This window comes from Centropristis striata, chromosome 6, assembly GCF_030273125.1.
Source record: "Centropristis striata isolate RG_2023a ecotype Rhode Island chromosome 6, C.striata_1.0, whole genome shotgun sequence".
NCBI lineage: Eukaryota > Metazoa > Chordata > Actinopteri > Perciformes > Serranidae > Centropristis > Centropristis striata.
Genome location: NC_081522.1, coordinates 21,183,438 through 21,193,462, shown reverse-complemented (window position 1 = coordinate 21,193,462; position 10,025 = coordinate 21,183,438). Strand labels below are relative to the sequence as shown.

The 10,025-nt window shown below is 39.2% G+C and overlaps 1 protein-coding gene across 1 annotated transcript in view; it reads right to left on the bottom strand.

The window, feature by feature from the left end:
* The window catches only part of mical3a (microtubule associated monooxygenase, calponin and LIM domain containing 3a), a 102,358-nt gene that overhangs the window by 54,836 nt on the left and 37,497 nt on the right, over positions 1-10,025 (bottom strand). Inside the window, exons 17-24 of the mRNA XM_059334360.1 lie at positions 9,810-9,983; positions 7,974-8,075; positions 3,581-3,691; positions 3,063-3,125; positions 2,732-2,845; positions 2,481-2,585; positions 1,761-1,874; positions 141-242 (exon numbers count right to left, since the gene is read on the bottom strand). Of these exons, the coding sequence (XP_059190343.1) occupies positions 141-242; positions 1,761-1,874; positions 2,481-2,585; positions 2,732-2,845; positions 3,063-3,125; positions 3,581-3,691; positions 7,974-8,075; positions 9,810-9,983 (885 nt within the window). The remainder of the gene's footprint in view (positions 1-140; positions 243-1,760; positions 1,875-2,480; positions 2,586-2,731; positions 2,846-3,062; positions 3,126-3,580; positions 3,692-7,973; positions 8,076-9,809; positions 9,984-10,025) is intronic.

Genomic DNA, 10,025 nt, shown 5'->3' with positions numbered 1-10,025 from the left:
AAGCAAGTCTCAGGCGGGCTTAAGTCGTGTTAAGCAACCTGTGTAACCAAGTGAGATGATGCAGCTTCACGAAAGACCAAGTGCAGGTGCAGTGTGTTAGCGTTAGCACACTTCATTTGTTCCAGGCGGTAAACCACTACCTGTCTCAAGGTGTCAGAGGTGGAGGGGGGAGAATCAGGGGGAGACTGGGCTCGGGCCAGGTGCCATTGCTCCATAAAAAAATGTGAGGGTTTTTTCTTCGCCTCCGCAAAAAGGAGGGAGAGAGAAGAGCAAGTAAACATTTAATAAAAACTGATAATTTTACAATTGATAAATCTAATATGACTTTTTTTTTTACACCATTTTCTAAAATAAAACTATTAGACCAAATTTTGTTTGGAGAGCAGCCTGTTTGTCAGCTTCATTCCCTCTAGCATCTATGCTAACATGCTAGCATTTAATGCTGAGTTCAGCTCATTTTTATTCAATGTAACGTCCATATTCTTTACATTTATCCTATTAAATAATTTTCCTATTATCAGTATGTATGTCAATGACAAATAAAGTCACTTGAACTGGAGTCAAACATCAAAATTGCTAATTTTATGCTAATGCAGTAGCATAAACTGCTGGGTAAGAGTAGGCAGCTAGCACAATTGAAAAAAAGATTTCTTAGTTCTTCCTATGTTTTCACATGAAATGAGGAAGTTAACATTTAATAAAAACTTTTTTTACACCATTTTCTAAAATAAAACTACTAGAGCAAATTTTGTTTGGAGAGCAGCCTGTTTGTCAGTTTCATTCCCTCTAGGATCTATGCTAACATGCTAGCATTTAATGCTGAGTTTAGCTCATTTTTATTCAATGTAACCTCCATATTCTTTACATTTATCCTTTTAAATAATTTTCCTATTATCAGTATGTGTGTCAATGACAAATAAAGTCACTTTGACTCAAGAACTTGACTCAAACATCAAAATTGCTAATTTTATGCTAATGCAGTAGCATAAACTGCTGAGTAAGAGCAGGCAGCTAGCACAATTGAATTCTTAGGTCTTCTTATGTTTACACAATACATACTGTACTTCCATACGGTTTAACATTAAATGCCACATTAACCCTACAGTTGGTAAAAGTTTAGTCATAGAAAAAATTATTAGACTACCCTTTTACTTGAATATCTTGTTCATTTTAATGCATGGTACTAAATCTACATTTCTTTAGACACATCTAATGAAAACAACAAAAATAGCTCATAAGAGTTTAGTAAAAGAGCTGATATCTGGACATTTCCCATGGTTTTCTAGATAATAACCAAAATCATTATCAAGAAAACCATGTAAAATGTCTAGAAATCAGCTCTTTAATTAAACCCTTATGAGCTATTTTTGTTGTTGTTATTATTATTATTATATTTGTCCAAACAAATGTACCTTTAGTTGAAAACAAGGGTGGTTTAATATTTTTTTCCATGACTGTATATTAACTTTTCTTTCAGGGAAAAAAACCCTTACAGTCAGTCATCTATGTAGTTAAGGTTGGCCATGCAAGTTTCCCACTTATATCACTAATATCTTTTTATTAATTTATCATTTAGTTTTACTGCTATATGAGTTGCTATTTACACAATGCCCTCGTACATGTACATGAGCTAATACATGAATAAGTCTGAAAGTAAAGTTGACCAACAGGGCAACTCTCCAAAAAACATTTGTTTCTCTATCAACATGTATACATATAAGACTAATAATCAGCTTCCTGTGTTGGTAGATAAATTTCACCTGTGGTCTGGCTGGCTTTCCCTCAAACTGAGAGGCCAGTTGCTCAGCCCTCTCCTGAATACTAAGCACATATAAGGGCATTTCATCATCAGTGTGCAGAGGCCTTGCCGGTTCCTGCAGAGAAATAGACGATTCAACTTTGTGGTAAAGGCCTCGTATGGTTTGTAAGCCATTGTTTTCATAGTTCCAGCTGGCAGCCTTTAATTCAAGCACTAATGTAACCCAGTGTGGGTAAGCGATGAAAGCAACGCCTGGAGGTAATATTGCTATCTAGCAGAAAATACCTAGAAAAAAAAAAAACAGACTACACTTGAAATAAATAAACACAGACTGAATCAGCTTGAGACAGACTTCATGTAAGGTCTCAAAGGTTCCATAATAAGTTATTCAGAGTTTTATAGTCAGCAGCACCAAAGCTGGATGAAAGTAAAATCAATGTGGAAAGCCTACTCTAATAACTGAAGTATTTAAGAATAAAAAATAAAATAAGTCTCTTGGGTGTTCTCCTAACTTTCTCTACACATTTATCGTCATATTAATGGTCTAAAATTGTGTGGAATTGCATATATTTTTTAAAAACATTACATTTGGGAAAGGACACCCCTAAAACCCCCACCACATATGTGCTCCTAAGTCTTCCACAAACATCGGTAAATCAATGTTATTTCTCAGAAAGTGATGTGTTAAGAATCTCAGTCCACACCAGCACCAGAACCTGACCTTTCTGGACGAGTCAGGAGAGGACAGTGGTGAACCAGGACTGTCAGTCAGGCCGCGGGACAAGTGCCACTGCTCTAAAAAGAAACGGGACGTCTTTTTCTTAGGCTCCAGGGGGAAAAAAGGAATGGTTGAAAAGGGGAATTAGAATTAGGATAATTTCCTTATGTACAGCAAGAGCATATCCTTTACATAAAGTGAATAAAACACATTGGAAACCATGCTCTCTTAGCACAGCCATGCATGGTGTTCACCTTTGGTGGCCTGTCAGGTTTGCCCTTAAACCTGGAGATTAGGCGGTCAGCCCTCTCCTGTATACCAGGTATGTGAATGGGTCTTGGGTCTGTAAGGTGTGGCAGCTTCCACTCCTGCCAAGGAAGCTTTTATTGAAACTTGATGATGATTTGGGTGTAGCTAAAACATGCTTTTAACGACACATTTTAATAAATGAAATCCTGGTTTTTCTGTTAGTTCCATAAAGAAGCCTATTTACAGCTACAAAACGATTATCTCATTAAAAAATGCCAACAACAAACAACAATCTGCAGCTCAACACATCTCCATGCAATCACCCATTTACTCTACCCCGTATTTCAGAGGCATCTCGTAGTATTCGAGCTCTTCTTCCTCCGGACTTTTACCCAAATGCTTGAAGGCAGAAATGAGCAGACAAACAAACTGTATTAACACTTTGGTTTGCATCAGGCATCAACAGATTCTTGCAGACAATTGTTAGAGCGCAGCTTGTTATGCAGAATCTCTGACGGCGCCCAACGATAAGTTAGAACTACCCAAGGTCCCCTGAGTCTAGATTTATTTGCACATCCTGACAACAAACCCTTCAGCATAAAAACAAGCAGCTCCTCTGATAATGACACACACTACCCACTCACAGGGAAGTAAACAAGACTGAAACCTCTCGAGGAAAATCATTTGGGGAAATGCAGCACTTTGTTTTTGCTCACACTGAAGAGGTCAGCTGGAGGATGCTTTCAGAGAACAAAAAAAGAGGAGTTGGGGAAAGGGGACACTAGATGGGTTTGCCATGGATTTGTGGCAGATAGACAGACACAAAGAGACAGAAACAGCAGACTGTGTGTCACCTCTGAGTGAAGAGAGAGCGAGGAAGTGGAGGAGGAAGAAGGAAGCAGAATGGTTTTCTTTGGGCAGCTCCGAGAGCCCGAGCTGGACAGTTGGTCCGCACCACTTCTGGCCTTGAGAGATGAGGGACAGGAACAGCAGATTCAGCAGAAAAGGATGAGAATGATGATGAAAAAAATACTGCTGAGAGTAAATATGCTTCACACTCATAAGTGTTGTAATTCCCAGTAGGATAACACATTTTAATGCTTTCAAAAGCTTGTAAACTAAGGTGAAATAATGTCTGAATATATTAGCATCAGCACAAATTAAAAAAACAATTTGGTTAATAGAATTAGTGTGGAGTCCCACTTCACTTGCTTAGATTCACTCACATGAAAAGCACCATTAGCTATGCCTGACAAACTCGCACACATTTCCATACACATACAGCAAAAAAACAGACCACCCACTCAGTGTATATGGCAAAATGAAACACATCATAAATACAGTCTAATGGCCTTCAGAAAGAATTTTCCAAAAGGGAAAATAATTCAGTGGGGCTATAATTAACCTTGATATAAAGTTTAAAGAGAGTATAGAAAGTTTTCCAATAGAAAAATGACCTGTGAATATAAGTGAGCAGCTTATAAATTGATATCCTAAACAGTAGAGAAGTGCCTAGGATTATCAAGATTATTTCCAGTCTTTACAATTGACTTTAGACTAATTTACTCTCAGCGAGAGACTAACTGTGCAGTGAGAGGCCATTAAAGAACAGCAGTGAATTAAATCCCTTTAAAGAGGAGGGTTTGAAGCTTTAAATCAATGTGTGTGAGGTGAATGCTTAATCTAGTGACAAAACAAAACAAAAAAAGAGACAACTTTCAGCAGGAGAAAACTGGTGCTGGCACTTCACTGAGCTGACTCTCATTATCTGCACGAGGGAACAGTAAAACAGAACGACAACCAGGGAGACCAGCTGGTCTTCTACTGAGGCTGGAGGAGTGGTGGTAGAGCTATTACTCCGTTAAAAGAAAGGGGGGAAAACAGTTTGACACACCTACGAGTCTGGTTGGTGGCTAAGCTTCATTGTATCTACTTCCATAGCAGTGAACTGGAGTTGTTGGGTCGTAGAAACTCAGCAGAAAAGGTAACGAGAAAGAGAAGGAAGGTAGAAGCAGACTACCCATTCTGGCCCCATTTACATGAGGACGCTTGCGGGTAAAAACGACAAAATATTTTATCGGAAGTGCCTTTCGTTTAGACGGTGACGGCGTTTTTGGGGCTTGAAAACGCAAAAATCTGAAACCACCCTCCAAAGTGGAAAAGTTAAATCCGCTCCGCCGCAGCGTGTCCGTCTACACCAGGTATGTCCAAACTATTCCACAAAGGGCCGTGTGGCTGCAGGTTTTCGTTCCAACCAAGCAGCAGCACACCAGACTTGACTCAGTTAATCAACTGATCTCAATCTTCAGACAGTTGATTGGTCAAACTGTGTGCTTTTGCTTGGTTGAAACGAAAACCTGCAGCCACACGGCCCTTTGTGGAATAGTTTGGACATGCCTGGTCTACACTGACAAGACGCAAAACTCTGCTCAGATCTGCTCACGTCACGTATGTGTTTACGTCACATACATGCTCCAGTACAGGAAAATAAACAAACATGTGGGATTATTTCCATGCGTCGGACCTTCAAGCTGCTCTGGCAGCTCTAATAAACTTACAGGAGTCTTTCCACCAAATGTACAGGATATGTACAGATAGTATTAGTGAACAGAGAAGGATCTGGAATTACCTCCATCACATTTTGGATAAACCGATTGGTCGGAGGCGAGCCAGATGGCTTTGGAGGAGACCTGGGAGATCTAGTGATGGTGGAGAACTTTGTGGAAGGAGTAGCTGATGAAAATACGTGGTGGGAAAACTTCCACATGCCCAAAGATGCTCTTATGGCTTTAAGTGATGCCTCCTGGCTGCATACAATCCAATTCCACACACTTTTGCGTCACCGTATGCAGCAGATTTCCTCCCGAAAACACTCGTCTAAATGCGGAATAAAAATTGACGCAACGCCACTTTTGCGTCTTCTGTTCAGACCGCCATCATGTAAACGTAGCCTCTGTTTCTGGTTCCTTTGTCTGGTCTCATGTTTTTTCACATCATTCCACTGATCAACACAAAAAGAAAACATTGCTAACATGGCTGTAAACAATGCAGTTTTCCAATCCAAGCTTTGATAATCTTTTATGTGGAAAATTGCATTTAACAAACGTGTTAGCCATTGAAGAAACACACAAAGCTTTTTGGTGAGGGAAAATGAATGAACAAAGCTTTGTTTGGAAGAAATGCACACAGGGGTACGTTCAACTACTGCAAACAAAAGCCAACTGATTATTATGTTTATGTATGCACTATTCTTCTCAGCAATTATTTTGTGTTTTAAACATTACAACTAAGTCAGGCTATACCAGACATTTTCAAAGCTTTAAAGCTTTACTCATGAAGTTGACATTCTGAATCAACATTCAAATCCCAGCTTTATTTTCTATTTTTTTTGCATGTGTTTATACCCAGTTTTTCTGCACAGTTGCAGATAAAGATATGGGTACATTAATTTTATTAAGTATTATACTGTTTGTAGACTGAGATGCAGGTGTTGGGTACGTAGGATTGTTCCAGACTCATGTGATTTAAACATTTCAAAAAAGCCCAAAGACAGAAATTCGGAGTTTATTGAAAAAAAGATAGGTCTCATGGTTACCAATATTCACAAAATGTAACAAAATATTCTGCTTCAATCCAGTTTTTCTGGGGCATTTATCCCACTTTCACTGCAGTAAAAAGCAGCAATCTGATGAGTAATGTTCATTAAAGTTGTTTTAGGGGGACGACATCATTAAAAGTGATGACTGACATCCAAACTATCATTTGATAACTTCAACAGAAGCGTCAGATAAAAAAAAAAAGTTTTTAAAAAAGCCCTCAAATTAAGTAAAACGATTCCTGCCCTTTTAGTATTTTATGAGCATGCATTATGTCATTTTTAACATGAACCCTTCTTACATCTGACTTAACAAACCCACCTTTCAATGGACTGTCACTGGTCTTTGCCTACAGATTTATACACATGGTTTCTACTGCTGTTGAGTCATGAAACTGTCTAAACATTTCCCTGACTGGTCTGCTGTGGGCCTATTTAATTCTCCGTGGGTGTTTTAACGAGCTCAGAAGATGTCGTCCAGCTTGATAAGGCTACCCTTTTCTTCCCCTTGCTTCTGGATTGAAAGGCCAATCCATTTCCATCTGTAGGGGGGTGAATCTGGACTTAATGGGGTGTGAAAGGAGCTGGAGGACTACCAGGCCAGCGCTGCTAACCATTACCTGCTCCCCTCTGTTGGGCAGTGTCTGACACTTGATCATTTCTTTGTAGCGAATGCTCAGCTGCTCCTGCTGCTGTGTGCGCCTCTGAACCGGGACAGGAGAAGCAAGAGGAGAGACCATGAAGGCGTCGCACTCATATGTGTCTCACACACAAACACAGCTATTTGATTAAAAAGTTGAAAACATACAGTACAGGCCAAAAGTTTGGACACACCTTCTCATTCAATGCATTTCCTTTATTTTCATGACTATTTACATTGTAGATTCATCAAAACTATTAATGAACACATGTGGAATTATGTACTTAACAAAAAAGTGTGAAATAACTGAAAACATGTCTTATATTCTAGTAAGCAAAGGGTGGTTACTTTGAGGAATCTAAAATACAAGACATGTTTTCAGTTATTTCACACTTACATAAAATACACCAGTAATCAGACATAATATTTAAAAACAGACATTATTGTCAGATTTTTTTACCTTTTTGACAGTGCCTGAATGCATGTGAAGAATGTACCTGTCAGTAAAACTAACCAAAATGAAAGCTTAAAATAGTGATATTTTATCAAAATCACTTTTTTTGACATGTTTAATTTCAAATTCGGTACAAAATAAACCTATGACCAAACCCTATAATAGACATGTTTTCAGTTATTTCACACTTTTTTTGTTAAGTACATAATTCCATATGTGTTCATTCATAGTTTTGATGCCTTCAGTGAGAATCTACAATAAATAATCATGAAAATAAAGAAAACGCATTGAATGAGAAGGTGTGTGTCTAAACTTTTGGCCTGTACTGTACAAAGAGTTTTGTTTCCCCCAACACAACTACAGCTAATGAGTTAATTCCTCAAAATCTCACACAACAGATCTGCCCACTATCGACACAGAAGGTGAGGCTCAGACTAGTACAGGTCAGCACAAAGCAGCTTTCCCCACTATGACACACCACAGGGACATATGGTTAGAAGGTCAGTCTAGTCATTAGTCTCTACGGGGACGACGAGGTGGGGCGGTCCCGCTCGTTACCTTTCTCCACGCCGGGACAGGCGCCAGACGCACTGGCTGAGTCACAGGGGTTTGGGGCGGACTAGGGGACAAAAGGCGGTCCAGATTGGGTAGAGATTCCCCCTTTATGGTCAGATGAAGAGGAGTGACAGTGAGCAGGGCCAGTGAGAGGCCCCAATAACCATGCAAGGCGTCATGAAATAGTCCGTGATGGGAGGAGAGAGAAAAACACAGAGAGAAGGAAGTGAATCATGGGAGGATGGAGTCACACTGGTTGGAAAATATGTGTTTATAGCTAATGAGGAAATGACAGAGAGTCATAAGGAGATCATGCTGAGAGCGTTGTGTAGTATTTATAATAGCACTTAGAGGCATTCAACAGTAACTCATGCATGCAGAATGTACATGAATAATAGATGGAAGGAGAGGATATATACAAATGTGTGCATTGAGTATCTAAAGCCAAGAAACTGTTCCACTATTAAACCTTTATAAATCCTTAATCCTATGTTACCCATAAACCTTCAAGTTTTATAAGTTAACTTTTATATTAACCCTTTAAACCCCAAAACCCACTCGCTGATTTGAAGGGAGATGATTTTTTTTTATAAATACACCAGTAATCAGACATAATGTTTAAAAACAGACATTATTGTCAGATGTTTTACCTTTTTGACAGTGCCTGAATGCATGTGAAGAATGTACCTGTCAGTAAAACTAACCAAAATGAAAGCTTAAAATAGTGATATTTTATCAAAATCACTTTTTTTGACATGTTTAATTTCAAATTCGGTACAAAATAAATCTATGACTAAACCCTATAATAGACATTAAATTTTGCACTCCTCACCACACTGTGAATCAAATCATGAATGACTGAGACCAATGTCACATAACAAATATTTAATTACACAGAGCATGGAGGAGAGGACAAGAGTGTTTGTAAATTTAGGTTTTAAAAATGTAAAAAGTTTGATATGTATATCATGTATGCAGCATCCATTTTTCCCCCCAATATTGGTAACACTTGGGAAAAGGTTGCATTTAAGTACATATTCCATTTTATTCTAATTTTGGGGAAATAAATTCAACTTCCATTTTTTTTATTTTCTTCTGATTCATGACATTATAAACATGTAACAATAAACTAAAGACATTTTAAAGTTCTCTCAGTTTCTGGTCATGATTGTGCTGTTTTCATAGATGTGGAGGATTTGTAAATCACAGAGAAAATCCAGAAAAACAGTGAGTAAAATGTGTATTTGTGGCACAAAATGCCTTAAAACAGCATGGGGTCCAGAGGGTTAACATAATCATAGAATCAACTATTTTCATAGACTTTTAAAGGCTCAAATCACTACACAAACAGAAGCTGTTTTCTATATGTAAAAAAAACAACAAATCACAAGAAGCTATTCCAAGACACACAGTAACAAGCGGTTTTCTCAAACAGCAGCAGCTGAGAGTTGTCTTTCTCTCCGTCAACAATACGCTCTAGTGTTCCCTTGGCCCACTCCTCCCTCCCACTCTCAGTGACAAGCAAACCAAAGCTCTGCCAACCAACTCACCCGAGCCCTCTGAGCCCAGTCAGCATTGTGAGGACGCCTACATGACCAAGGAACAATACCCATCCTGACCACTATTAGCATTCTGGACCTGAGCTCATTAATACAGTGGCCTACAGCTCGTCAATCATGAGACCAGAGGCCCTGTCAATCTGCATCTTTATCAAAATATTCATTGTGAGGAAAACAGACTGATCCACATGACCATCTATTCCTTGTTGCCTAGTGAAAAGCTGTTTTTTATCCATCACGCCACACCACAAGATAAACCATGTGACTTCTGTGTCCGTACCTGTCGTTTCAGTCCCGACGGCTGTGGAGCGTTCTCCTCAAACTTGGCGAGCAGCTGGGTGGCCATGACCTTGACTTTATTGTGATTCCCCGTGGCGCTGGAGTCCATTTTTCTCTCCGACAGGATAGCCGGGACAGACGGCCGGTCGTCACGACTGCTTCTGGTAACCTCCTCCTGCCAGAAAGTAGAAAAACAGTGAGAAGCTGTTTGCCTGTT